The following is a 13,859-nucleotide window of genomic DNA, read 5'->3' on the forward strand; positions in this document are numbered from 1 at the left end:
CAGGTACACTCTTCTCTGGGTAAAGAACTGGCTGGAGGGCCGTGCCCTCCCGGTATTGGTTAATGGAGCTAAGTCCAGCTGGCATCCTGTTAGAAGTGGTGTCCCCCAGGGACCGAGTCAGGCCTAGATTGCCGGTCTTACTGTATTGATAGCACATAAAGATGTTGTACGGCAGACACTGAGCTTCTTGGAGCCAGTGGAGTGCCTCAAAGCAGAGAGTAAAGCCCATGAAGGGGGGTGTGAATGGGGAGTGCAATATAACATAAGGTGCAGGCTTATCCACGGGTGGGTACTGAGCAATAGCTAAAGAGCAAACCTGCCCTTCTGGGTCTGCTCTGCTGACCAGGAAAACCTCTTCCCTGTTGCAGAGAGGGCAGCTCTGTAGCCATTCTCTGTCTTACCCTTTGGAGACAGTAACTAATGAATTGGAGTTCTGCTGAATGCTTGAATTATTTTTAATTTTCTTGTACTACCTTCACTGTATGGCCCTTCGTAATGTTCATGCAAGCAGTAAAGGCAGTGCACATGCCTTGCTTTGAAGACAGATTGCCCTGGCCTGCACATGTTGGGCCCTTCTCATTTCCTCACCATGTGGCAGGCAGCGACATCTTAGGAGCAGCTGCCCAGGAGCAGCCTCGTGCTGTGGCTGGCCTCCTACTTGTGTTTTCTGCCTTCTCCAGCAGCAGCAGCTGTCACGGACACCTTGGATGTCTTTGGAAGTATCTGGAGATGGTGGTGGGTGGATTTCATGCTTCAGTCTTCCCTTCCTACAGTGAAGGGGCATCCAATATACCGCTAATATTTTTCTATTTTGTTTTGAAGCTTATTTTTGATGTTGTGAGTCGGATTCAGACCTGTTGTAAAAAGCAGAAACTTTTCCTTCGGTGGAGGGAGGTGTTAGCTCTGTGATTTCACAGCTGGCTGTGCTGTTTCCCACTAGCCGTGTACCTGAATGGCTAAGGATGCGCCTCAGCACACAGCAATGCCAGATGTTTCCACATGATGGATAAACAACACAAATCCTCTATCAGTTCTGATGCGTGGGGCATCCAAAGCTCTTGGCCGAGCTGTGGAGCAGTGCTGTGTCCAGTGTTAAGCTGGCATCAGGAGCTTCTAGGCCCCTGTGGCAAGTTCCCCGGCAGTTCTGCCCTGTGGGAGGGTGATAAGGCCTGCCTGCTGATGCCTCTGCCTCTGGTTCTCTGTGGATGGGGCACTGTGCAGACGAGAGCCTTCTACGTCTGTGGCTGGGCCTCGTGTGAAGGGAAGACAAAGCTGTGGCAAGTTTCCTTCCTGCCAGGAGTTTGTTAGAGCCCCCTAATTGACTTTTACTTGCTGTACCTCCATTTTAAAAGCATATTCTCTGGCAACACTTAACATCCCACAGGATGCTGACTTGCTAGTACAGGGGAAACAGCCAAGAAATTTATTTCTGTTTTTATTCCTTTGTACTAAATGTTATAAGCACCTGGGGTTTTATCTTCCTTCTGCTTGCCTAGATTGCCTGTAGGCAGAGAGTAATTCCCTGACCTCCCAGGAAAGCAGGAGTGTTTACTACATGCCCATGCCAGCATTAATCCAGTTATCTGGCACTGTAAGAATAAACTTGCATTACTGGTAGTGACAGAAGTTATATGAGTTTCTAGGTACACGGATTAATTTTGCTGCCTGCTTAGATTACACTGTGGATCACATAATGAAGATTAAATAAAGGCATTGATTATGATAAGGGTCTTGATACTGATTCTTCTAGAGCAAGTGAAAGAGGAATGATAGTTTGTGGGCTGAGTGCAAACCCATTGCATTTTTCCTGTGGGATTGCAGACCCCTGTAGAGCAAACTTTGACTTATGTACGCTAGACATGCTTTTCTCTTAAGTTACTTTTCAGAAACACATAAGAAATAATTTCCAGGTGTCTGCTGATCACAGTCTGAAAACTGCTGCTCTGGAGCAATAGTGAAGATGTATTCCTTTGAAAAAGTCTTACTGACTTTGGCTGTTTCTGTAAGTCTAATGCCTGATATAGTACAGCCAGGTACCTCATACTGATCTGCTCTAAGAATCAGGAAGGAATTACCCTTCCTGACTGGGTTCAAGTTTGTATTTTTATTCCACTCCTGGTCCATTGCAGATCATCAGAGTGGAAAAAGACTCCTGTGCATAAATAATAAGAGGAAATAAATGTTAATTTAATTGTTGGAAGTGCTTTTGCCTGTGCAAAGCAAATCTGGAGCTCTACATCAAAGTCTAAACTTTTAAACTTGGCAAAATTATCCGTGGGAGAGCATGGCAAAAAGAGAGCTTTGCCTTTGACAATACTTTGCGCTCTGACAGCAGGGCTAAGATTTCTCTGTGACTCTAGTGATCTGTTCAGCTGGTGCCTGCTCCTACCACAGCCCGCTCCCTCCCCAAACAGTGCGTCCTTTCATGAAGGAGAAATGCAGAGTCATATTTCTGAGCGTAAATTGGCCAGGGGGTGTATTTGTAGTGCAGGCTCTGCCAAGCTCCTTCCTTTCAGCAGCTACCGAGGGAGAGAGCTCTGTGGAGCTGGAAGGGGGAGAGAGCCGGTGAGCAGCTGTGTGTGTGTGGCTGGTGGGCAGAGCAGCTCCGGGCTGCTCCTCACCTCCTGGAGCCTGTCCTCCTTCAGCCAAACGCTGTGTCCTCTGCTTTGTCTCGGCATCTGTCTTGATCAGATGCTACATAGTATGGTGCAACTGAAGTAGAATACTTTCCTTGGTCAGCCTGCATGCCCCAGGAACAGGATGTTCCAACAGCCCACTCCTCAGGAGCTAGATGGGATACTTCTCCGGTGGCTGCATTGCCACTGGGCGGCTGCTCGCTCAGGGTGCTGCTCTTGGCCAGCCCTGAACTTGGTGTGGTGACCAAGTCCAGCCTTCCTTCCTGCCTGTCTCTGCCCTATTCCAAGCCTTTGCAGGCAAAGCTGGATGGCTGTGCCTGGCAGAATGGATGTGCGCCCATGGGGCATGTGTCTGTCTCAGCTTCTTCCAGCTCCGTGCGGCTGCCGACCAAGGAAGCCTTCTCAGTATGTGGGGCTGGTTGCAGAACAGGTCCTCCATTCAGCTGTGCAGGTTTAGTACAGAGCAACATGACTGCTGTCCAAAAGACTGAAGAGGTGATATTTTGCAGGCTGTAGCACAGCAAGCGTGTACGTGAATCCATGAAGTTCTCCAAACCTGCTGAACTGGAAGATTTCTCTTAGTACTTGTGCCACGTTTTCCAGAAATCACTGCACAGACATGAAAGGCTTACTGTTGGGATTTTCTTTGTCATGTCTCTGTGCACCTGAGTATGTAGGCAGGTAGCAGCTTGCTGGAGATGAGGCCCGGAGGGCTTGGTGCTATTTTTCTATTGACAGTACTGTTCGGTCTGCAGCGATAGCGAAGGATTTCCTGGGTCCACCAGAGAGGTGCAGGGTCTGGCTGGTGTTCTAGCTTCAGACAAGTATGTTGGGGTGATGGTTACTGTTGCTTCATCTCCATTAGGATTGTTGAAAGACAGCTAAGACAAAGTAGCTGCTTTGCTGCAGAGCAGGCCTTGTTTATTTAAACAAGGCTAGAAGATGACCTGGTGGCAGGGAATGCATGTCCCTCCAGTTCAAGAGCATCAGGGATTCTCATCATGTTTGCTTGGTGGCTCCTTCAGTTGTCTGTGCTTGGGATTGCCCAGGCCCAGATGCAGGACATTGCGCTTGGCCTTATTGAACCTCATGAGGTTCGCACAGGCCCACCTCTCAAGCCTGTCCAGGTCCCTTTGGATGGCATCCCTTCCCTCCAGTGTCGACCACACCACACACCTTGGTGGAGAGGGATACTTGGTTTTCTTTCCTGGCACACTGCGAAACCCACTTCTACATTTTTTTAAGTCTGAATAATGTATATGTAGAATTATGAAGAGTGTAAGACGTACCTCCAGATGAAAGCCCTAATGGGGTTGTACAGGAGCTGGGGGCAGGCACTGCATACTTTCTCCTATATGTAGGACCAGCTTATAACTTGGGGATGGTAAGGGGGAAAAAATATGAAAGTAAACTGCTGAGTGCAGTGACTTGGGTCTGCCTCTCCCTCCTGTTCTAGGCATCTGGTGGTGCCTGGTCTGAGGCTTTTTGCTGGAGTCAAGGCAGTCAGTGGGAGCCTAGCAGTCATTCTTAAGCAAGCTTGGTACAGGGACTGAGAACTTTTCAGATGTTCCTGTTTTGGGGAACCCTTGGTAAGGGGGTATGGGCTCAACATGCTTATTGAAAAATCAGTACTGGGCATTTGAGCAGATTCTGACCTTCAAAATCTATCTTGTTGTTGTTATCAGAACCAAAATATTTCTAAATATCACTGTTCCTTCCCAGGTGTTTACACACTTTCATTAATCTTGGGTTAGCTGGGGCCTCAACTAGCATTGAGGAGCAAGCTATCTAACTAGCTAGGGAACAAGCTATCCCTTCAGAAATTATGGAACTGTTGCAATTAATTCCTTATTTGAGCAAATTGATTTCAGAGGCCAGTCACAGCCCTGATCCTGTGCATATGGGATTTCCTGGGCTTTCTTCATGGGAATTGTTCCTTTGAAGCCGGGTCTGCTTGGTTTAAACACTTGCAAGGCCAGATGTAGATGTTCTTTTTGTATGCTTGAAAGCTTTGTCCATGCTGAAGCTATCATGGGCAGAACTAAAGCAAGACAAAGAAGGGACTTGGGAATGAAGTAGCTGGAACTTCTGTTGCACTGCAGAAGAATCCCTCGTGTATGGATGTCAGAGAAGCCATTACACATGGATTTCTGACTCTGAGGCATCTGTGAGCAGCCCTAGTCTGATGGCTTTTCTGTGGAGATGTTGATTCCCTCGTGTGCTTTCTAGAGGCTGTTCACTGTGTCCACTGGGCTTAAGCGTGTATCTGTCATGGCACTGTGCTATTAGCAGCAACCCCAGAATCTGGGGGAGTGAGACACTACTACTATGTCCTACAGTGTGACTACATTAGTGTGACTGGGAAACTGCACTTCAGAGGTCAGTCTCCAGGTACTTAATCTCTTCTTTCTTTATATGCTAAATCCAGCCGTAGAGCTGTGTCATGCCTCTCTGCGGTTCTATTGCTCTGGGTTGAGAGCCGAGAATGTCTGGGAGATTTATTGAGGTAGTGTGGAAAGAGCAAAGACCCTGGTGCCTTTTCATATGTGTACATTTATACACATCTGCGAATCATTCTCTCACTTAGGCTTGGAACATCACTGAAGGAATCACTGCTGCTGCCAGCAAAATCTGTTATCCACAGTTTGCTGAGGGGCAAGGAGAACGAGTTAGAGGGGAGACACATTTGTTGCATTCTTGTACTGTGAGGTCCTGTTCTTGTACAGCTGCCCAGCCTGGAGAGCCTCACTGCTCTTGTGACTGGCTTTACGCTCCCACCATTCCCTGCCACGGCTCCAGGCCCCAGCTGCCTCTCCACTGGGAACTCACATCTGAGGACCCAGTTCAAATGAGGGAAAAAAAAAAAGAAAAGAAGAATATAAACCATAAACAAAATACAAAAAATCCAAGATCAAAAAACAAGGTATGCCAAAAAGCCTGTCCTTAATTAAGGAAAACCCTGGAACATATGGTGATTCCCTGTAGAGCCAAGAAGTCTTATGAACACAGTTGAATTTTTAGCAACCTCATTAAATGCTTAAACAGTTCTTTGAATGTGGGCCTGAATGTTGAGTCCTTACTAATGAAGTGTTGTGAGCATAATTGTACAAAATTTAGCAGTGGCAAGAAAAGTTTACATCTGTTCAGTCTCTGAACTGCATTGTTGTGAGCTGGCTTGGCTGGGTCCCAGGCTGTGTTATTATCTGATCCCACTGGTGTCAGAGGGACTTGAGGTATCTGTTGCAGGTTAATCGCTGCAAGGTAGGGCTGGCAGTCCACCGAGCAGTGCCACTGTCTACAAAGCAACAGAGCATTTCTAATGAAACAAAAATTAGCGGAGTCCCCTCGATGCTGAGTGAATGAGAGCCATACTTTTCTGTAAATGGGGCAGTATCTGAAAGGTGTAGTGAGTCCTGTTTGGCTCGCTGTGCTGTTGAGAAGATCCTGCGCAGGAGACTGTCAAAGTAGTTGATAGTAACAACTCCACTTTCTTCTCTTTGGTAGATAAAGATGTTTTCACAGCTGAAATGAAGCATTAGAGTTGCCTAACTGGATGTTGAACAGCTCTTTCCCTACACATGAAGTTGTACAAGAGGCAGTGGAAGCCACCTGCACTGGGGTGGGAGGGAGACTGCTTTTTCACTGGGTTTCCAAAGTGTTTTGCCTCAGTTTTGTTTTGAATGTTTTTTTCCTCCCCTTTAGGATCCATACCTTCTCTTCTGGTCTCTCTCAGCTGCACTGCCTCCTAGTCAAGGTAATTCATCTCCGCTTCACAGTGGAAATTGCCAGTTCAGTGGTTTTTGTATTTTTGAATTCATTTTCTAAGTCTGGCAGTGTTCAAACAAAAAGACAGGGAGAAATGACTCTTCTGTTACTTTATTTACCATTTGTTTTGGGAAATCTGTGTTCATATTTGTATTTGACTCACATTAGGACTCTACTGCTGGATTTTGTTTCTTCAGTTACTTTTGGCAGGGCTGAATTCCCGCCCAGAATAAGCTCTGTCATCAGTCAGGATAGCCTCTTTGACACTGAGCTCCGTTCTCTGCTCAGACCAGGGAGCTCTTTCTGAGCTGCCAAAGGTGACTGGAAGCTGCAGTGGGCTTTTGCTGCAAGATCCAAACAAGTCAGAGATTCAACAAGTCTTACAAACTCAAGGACCTTGCTGTCTTCCCTAGCTCTGCTTTCCCTTTAGTTCAGCTTAAACTGTTAAATTCATGCCCCCTGCTCCATCCTCCATGTGTGAACCATTGTAGCACCTCATTAGCAATGGCTACGGCTTGTTGAAGTTGCATGGCCTTTCTAATTCTGCAGGGTTTGAATTACAGGGTTATTTCCCAGGGCAGAAACCGTCATGAGCACGCCGAACCCTGCTGCAAGGGCTGTGCATTAAGGCCCTCTCAGAGCATCTCCTAGGTGTCTTTGGCCACAGCCTTCAGGCCTGTTGGCATGTGGCTCTGCTGGCTTGGAGCAAGCCATTCGGCAGCGGCACTTTGGTCTCTCAGGCTTCTCCAGAGACTAGCCAGATTCCTGATGAGGGTTTGTGCTGGTGGGAGGTGGCTTCGTTATGGATGACCGTAGAACTCCACGTTTCTTAATATGCTGGAAGGTGGCAGGCTAAGTGGCCATGCTGGTCTTTAATCTGAGCAGAAAGAGAGCCGTGCCTGAGGTGTCACATTCCTTGCGGGTGTGTAATTGCCTGCAATGAAACAGAAGTAGGGGACCATGCCTCAAGACTTCCTCCAACAAGAAGGAAAGAAGAGTAATGGTCATAGGTGACTCACTTCTGAAGGGAACAGAGGGTCCCATATGTCAGCCGGACCCTACCCATACGGAAGTCTGCTGCCTCCATGGGGCCCGGTCAGGGACGTTACCAGGAAACTTTCTGACCTTGTTCACCCCTCCGATTATTACCCCTGGCTGGCAGTGATGAAATATCAGAGGGAAGACTGAAGGCTATCAAAAGGGACTTCAGGGGACTGGGGTGGTTACTGGATGGAATGAGTGTGCAGGTGGTGTTTTCCTCTATCCCTTCGGTGGTTGGGGGGGGTATTGAGCAGACCTGGAAGGCCCAGCTGATCAATACATGGCTGAGAGGCTGGTGCTGTTGCAGGATTTTTTTTTTTTTGATCATGGGGAGGTTTACTCAGCACCTGGCCTGATGGCTACTGATGGGACCCACCTGTCCCAAAGGGGGAAACGGACTCTAGCTTGGGAGCTGGCAGGGCTCATTGAGAGGGCTTTAAATTAGGTACGAAGCAGGACAGGGGGGAAATAAGACTCAATAGAGATGAGCCTGGGGGAGCAGTCTCAGGGTTAAGGGTGAGGGCAATGGTGTGACTCAAGTGCATCTACACCAATGCGTGCAGCATGCGCAACAAACAGGAGGAGCTGGAAGCCATTGTGCAGCAGGCAAACTGTGGCCTAGTCGCCATCACTGAAATGTGGTGGTGGGACCACTCCCATGACTGGAGTGCTGCAATGGATGGCTACAAGCTCTTCAGAAGGGACAGGAAGCTAAGGAGTGGCGGTGGCGTGGCTGTCTATATTAGAGCGTGTTTTGATGCCATTGAGATTGGGGTTGGGAATGAAAAGGTTCTTGTGGATAAGGATCGGGGGTTGGCCAACAAGGCAGACATCTGATGGGGGTCTGGTATAGACCGCCAGACCAGGATAAAGAGACAGATGAGGTGTTCTATAAGCAGCTGGTAGAAATCGCTCAATTGCCAGAGCTTGTATTCATGGGCAACTTTAACTTCCCAGACATATGCTGGAAATACGATACAGCCCTGAGGAAGCAGCCTAGGAGGTGATAGGACTAGAGGGAATGGCCTCAAGTTGTGCCAGGGGAGGAAATGAGGAGACATTTCTTCTCAGAAAGAGTGGTCAGGCATTGGAACAGGTTGCCTGGCGAAGTAGTGGAGTCACCATCCCTGGGAGTGTTCAAGGAAAGGTTGGACCTGGTGCTTAGGGACGTGGTTTAGTGGGTGACATTGGTAGTAGGGTGATGGCTGGACCAGATGATCTTGGAGGTCTTTTCCAACCCTTATGATTCTATGACCACGGTGAACCTGCTTCCCATCCTTTCTCAGTGCTTCAGATGTGAGAGGCTATGGAGGGAGGGGCTCTGCAGCTGACAGAAGGGAACCTCCATCACTGCTTGTTTTGCTGTGTAACCTCTCTCTGAATGCTTGATCGCTTCTCTCTTCTGTATTACTTCACACTGGGATGGGTGGAGAACCCCATACCCTCAAATCCTGCAGTCCTCAAAGCACTGAGGGAAGGAGAGGGATCCTCATAGCTTCAATGTTTGCAAACCAGCTGCCTCCAGTCTTAACTCTGCTTTGTGGTGTGCAGATTTTGAATACGAAATACTTACCAGTGTTCAAAGTGCTTCTCCCCTAGCTGTTTGCCAGAGGGTAGAGTTGTTAATGTTAAGCTCAGTAGGAAAATTACTGCAAGCCTCTGGCTATGGAGTTTCCCAAAACTTGTGTCACAATGTGACCCGTACTCTTGAGCCAGAGGCACAGTGTTGTTTTTGTCCTGTAGTACTTTTCCTCTAGTGATGGTGAAGGTTAAAAAAAAAAAAAATCTCTGACCCAGTGCCTGAGGTGTAAATAAACTGTAAATAGCTTGGGAGGGCACACTGGGATGTGAAGAAGTGAAAAAATGGTGATTTTTTTTATTTTTATTTTGGGGATGAAAATAGGAGAACCATCAGAGCCTAAATTAACTCCCTCTTGTAAACATAGAGTTTGAAGAGACATTACCAGGCTAAAAATACAAGCAGTCTGTAAAAGGCACATTTTTCCTCATATGCTGCTACTCACGTTTTACTTAATTAAAACAGTAGGCGCTTAATGTTGCGCTTACTTTTCCACTCTTTATGGTACTTGAGTTTTTTGGGGAGGGGCTACTTTGCTGTGTGTGGACAATGAGGGCTTGTGCCCATGGTAAGACTCCTGTTAAAAGCCAAAATAAATATTGAAGTGGTTATAGTTATGCTGACATATGCCCCTATACGAAAATTCTTCCTCAAACTTTTTTTTTTTAAACTTAACTTTTTATTGGAAATGGGTTTAAATCTGAGTGGAAAAGCTACTGTCTTACTTGAATAGAAGTGTTCTTCTGGAGGTCTACTCTACCTTTACTACTCTTTTCTTATTCTGAAAAGTGTGGCAGGAGATTTTTATTTTTTTTCGTGTCGTTCTGCCAGATTTTCTCGTTTACGTCACACAGGCTTTAGGTTGTAAATCCTACAGGAGGCCTTTTTTTTTTTTTTAATCAAATTTGACTTATTTTTAATCAGCTCTTGAACATGAAGTTGCCTCTCTTTTAGTGCAAAGGTCACTGATGTAACTTGTCCATCTTTACTGAAATTCACTTTTAAAATCTTCAGTTAATAGTTGCAGGCAGAGTGCATTGGCTTTCAATTGAGTAGCCTGCGGGGAATCTCTTGAACTTCATCAAGTCCTGTTCCTGGGATGAAAGAACCCTTTGCAACCATGTGGGCTGGGGACTAGCTCTGCTGGGAGGCCTTGGGCTCTGTGGGCTATGGTGTACCCCTGAACATGTTCCAGTTGTGTGCCCTGCAGGCAAAGGCCAGCTGCGGCCTGGGCGGGCTGAACAGAAGCACAGCCAGGAGGTCAAGGGGAAGGATTGCTCCCCCTTTGCTAGATGTGATTGTTTGACCACATCTGCGACACTGTGTCTGGCTTCAAGCCCCTCTTGATGCAAAAAAGGTGTTGACGGGTGTGAACAAGTCCAGCAGAGAGTCATGAAGATGGCGAGGGGTTGGAGGATGATTGGTAAGGATCGTACTGCTCCTTCCTTGCCAGCCAGCTCTGTATCTTCTCTTCTTCTGACTCTCTTGTAGCTCCTGCTTGGTCTCAACTGCACAGACGTTTCAAACACTTCCAGCACAGCTCTGCGATGCTTTCTTACCACTGATTTTTCACAAGAGCAGACCCATCTTGTGGCCCTGTCTTGCTGTACTGGATGCAGCAAAGTGTTGGCTGCTCTCTCTGTGTCTCAGTCCTTCCTGACTGTCATCACCCAAAGGACAGCCAGTTTTCCAGAACTGGAGAGGTATGCATTTCCAGAACCGGGGAGGTATGCACCATGGACAATAGGCTGGTGGTGGTGGTGGTGGTATCTACAGCAGAGGTGGCCTTAGTGTCATCAAAAGAGTTTAAGAATGAACAGGATCCAACTGGTCCGTCCAACCAAGCCAGAGCACTGGAGCTTTGACTGTGATACTCAGCCACTTCAAGTCCTACGGATCATCCATTACAGAAGTGTTTATTGACAGAATATCCTGTTGAGCCTCTTACAGATTGAGAAGCTGTTGCTGCCAGTGGGAAGTCCTGCTCATATTTTTATTGGCCTGTTTTCCTCGTGTGGAGGTTGTCATTAAAAATAAATAAATAAATAAATTTGCTTGTTTTTCCCCATGCAGTGGTATTGCAAGCACCATAGTAGCTACTTTTTCTGGGGGACTAGGTGGACTGTAGTGGCTCAGGTACTACAATAGCCATAAGTGCTTATTTTCTTTTCAAGTTAAATGTGAATTGTCCTGAAATTAATAGTAATAATTGCCTTTTCGAATGTGGGTGGGTTTTCTTTTCTTCTTTGTTTCTTCCTTAAAGCTGGAAAAACAAACATTTGCCAAATTGCTAGTCATAGGGCATGTTTTATCTAGGGTGTGACAAACTGTATTGCCTTTGAGAACTCTGGGCTTAGAAACGCTGCTGGGTGGATAGCCCTGAAGGCAACAGTCCTTTATTTGTCAGAGCTTTCTCTCATCTGTTTCTTTGTAAAGGTCTGCTGGGCTGGGAATTTACCTTCTAGCTAACACCACCATTATGGCCTGGGCAGTGAAATGCCATTTTCCTTCTAGCAGTTCCCTTGTAGGCAGCTCTAGAGATTCCTCTGGGTTGCCATTCACATGTCTCACTTCTGGCTGGAGGCTGTGAGCTCTTGGGGTCTTCGGGGGACAGCTTAGTCAAGGGCACGCTGCCCCACCAGGGGCAGGATGGAGAGTCCCAGCTGCATGTACAGTGCTGAATGAAGACAAATCTCCAGGCCAAGACAGAGAAGCAGCCAGCACAATGCCAGGACTAACATGACTCACCCATCCATCCACCTTCTCCTTTTCCTCTCCAGGCTTTAGCAAACCCCTCCATATCTCCCACCTCAGCTTCTTTGAGCTAGAGAGACTGGGATGGGGTTTGCTGAGGGAAATGTGCACATGCTGAGCTGTGTGATTATTTTAAGGGACTAGCCTGGATGTGGCAAAAAGCATGGAGTGAGCTGGGCTCCATCATTCTTCAGGATGGCTCCTGTCATCTTCACTCGGTTTGCATGACGCCCAGTTGCTTTGTGGTCCCACTGTATAACAGGAGCTTCTTGATGCACTGCCGCTCCCATGATAGCCATGAACAAAAAGCCCTTTTCTCAGTTCTCTGTGGAATTTGAGGAGTTTTGGAGCTGTTGTTCAGTGCCTGTGCAGCTGGAGTGTAGGAGGAAAGCAGAATAAGACTGATGAAGTGAGCAGTAGCTGTGGGACGCCCAAGCAAGTGTCCTCAGCCAGGGGTCTGAGTCAGTGATCCGAAATCCATACAATACACGGGACAAGTTTGGGTAGTCTGTTCTACTCAGTCAGCAGTGACTGGCAGTTTTCATCTGGTTAAACATCCATGAAAACTAGATTTGCAGTGGGGTCTAAGTAAGATTTTGGTCAAAAGCAAATCCCACAGTTATAACTAAACCCAGCCTTCCTCTGTCAGGAGAGAACAGTTGATAGGAGCAAGAAACCAACATCCATTCGCTTGCTGAACTTTCCTTATTTATTGTTTTAATAAACAGGAATCAATGGTCAATAAATAAGCTTCCTGTCCTTAAGTTATTGTGTTCTTCTGATTATAAATAAGCTTTAAATCTGAGTTCTTGGTTGTGTTTTTGAATTTAAACCAGTATTTGTACTCCCAAAGGAATATAAAGGGACTGTGAATTCCCCATGGAGTTTGCAGAGCTGTGGCCGAACCAGCTGTATCCTGCCATGGAGCTGTGCTTTCCTGCCTCCCGGCCAGGAAAAATGAGCAGCCCTTCAGCTAAAGGGAGTTAGCTGTGGGAGTGGCTGTGCCCGTGGGAGTTGCTGGATGTCCTGTGGCAGAGGTCCCAGTCCCCGGGAAGCACATACTGGGAGGGAGCAGCTGGGAGGTGACTAGGCTCGCTCCCCCTGTGACCCTGAGGCTCCCAGGCAGAGATGAGCTTGGGGCTCCTAGGGCTCCTTTCCATGCGATGACCTTCAGGGATGTGTCTCTGAGCATCCTGTTCGGTTTGTGAAGCTATACTGCCCAACCCCTTGGAAATAACATCCTTTGGATGCTGCTTTCTGGGAGGGTGCAGAGGCTAGAGGGTAAGCAGGCAGGTTTCTCCTATCCCATAGTTTGAGATGGAGTGCTGTTACTGGCTTTTAACGTGGCGTCTGCACAAAGCTCCTCTGGGTGTTTTGTACAAATTCATGACCTCTGTGTCACAGTAAGAAAGCGAGATACCTCTCTGAGCCTCAGTGTTGCTGCTTGCTGGCTATAGCTGGGGGTGAAGGTCCTGATCCTGCTCTACATCAGATCAGGCATTCCTGCCTTCCCCCACCACCTCCGTGTCAGCTTGACCACGCAGGGGACAGTTGTGAGCGGCTGGGCAGGTTGCAGGCCGGAGGCAAGTGGATTTCTAGGCCATCATTCCCTGTGCTGCTGAGCAGCAGGCAAGGCGTTCCTTCCCCTCACTTGCTGTGTGTCTCAGCAGAGCCTCCATCTTGACAAGAGTGATTCCTGAGGTGGGAGGCAGCGGAGCATGCCGTGCAGCTTAAGTGGTGTACTTGCAGGGCAGTACAGCATGCAGAGTAAAATCCTGGGGCTTCCAAAGTTGCGACCTTTGTGGCTGGCTCACCACGGGCCGTTCATTCGTCATGCGATGCCATCCTATCTTTTCCAGAGGATGAACTGAACACAGTTGAAGGGATGTGTTCCTGACAGTCAGCAAGGGGAGTTCAGCACGTGGGCATTACCAGCAGAGTTCAGACCTGTGCCAGCTTAATGACAAAGCTGCTGGGGTTCCAGGGAGGCAGGGGACCAGTGAGAGTGGAGTGGTGTGCAAGGTTGCCTTCATCAAGGGAGTGTTTTTGCAGGAGTGAGGCTCTGCTGTGTGCCTTAACATCTG

General features: G+C 47.7%; 1 protein-coding gene across 8 annotated transcripts in view; it reads left to right on the forward strand.

Moving 5' to 3' along the window:
* The window catches only part of COLGALT2 (collagen beta(1-O)galactosyltransferase 2), a 76,674-nt gene that overhangs the window by 25,429 nt on the left and 37,386 nt on the right, over window positions 1-13,859 (forward strand). For 4 of the 8 annotated variants that reach the window (XR_010833195.1, XR_010833194.1, XM_067001479.1 and 1 more), the window contains exon 2: window positions 10,513-10,724. The exons of 2 other annotated variants lie outside the window; for them this stretch is intronic. Coding sequence is in view for 3 of the 6 variants with exons in the window: in XM_067001479.1 (XP_066857580.1) it covers window positions 10,513-10,724 (212 nt within the window). In the remaining 3 variants the exon portion in view is untranslated. Of the gene's footprint in view, window positions 1-6,338; window positions 6,391-10,512; window positions 10,725-13,859 lie in introns of all 8 variants that reach the window. 2 more of the 8 variants (XM_067001480.1, XM_048059093.2) reach the window with 1 other exon arrangement.

This window comes from Anser cygnoides, chromosome 8 (genome assembly GCF_040182565.1).
Source record: "Anser cygnoides isolate HZ-2024a breed goose chromosome 8, Taihu_goose_T2T_genome, whole genome shotgun sequence".
Lineage (NCBI taxonomy): Eukaryota > Metazoa > Chordata > Aves > Anseriformes > Anatidae > Anser > Anser cygnoides.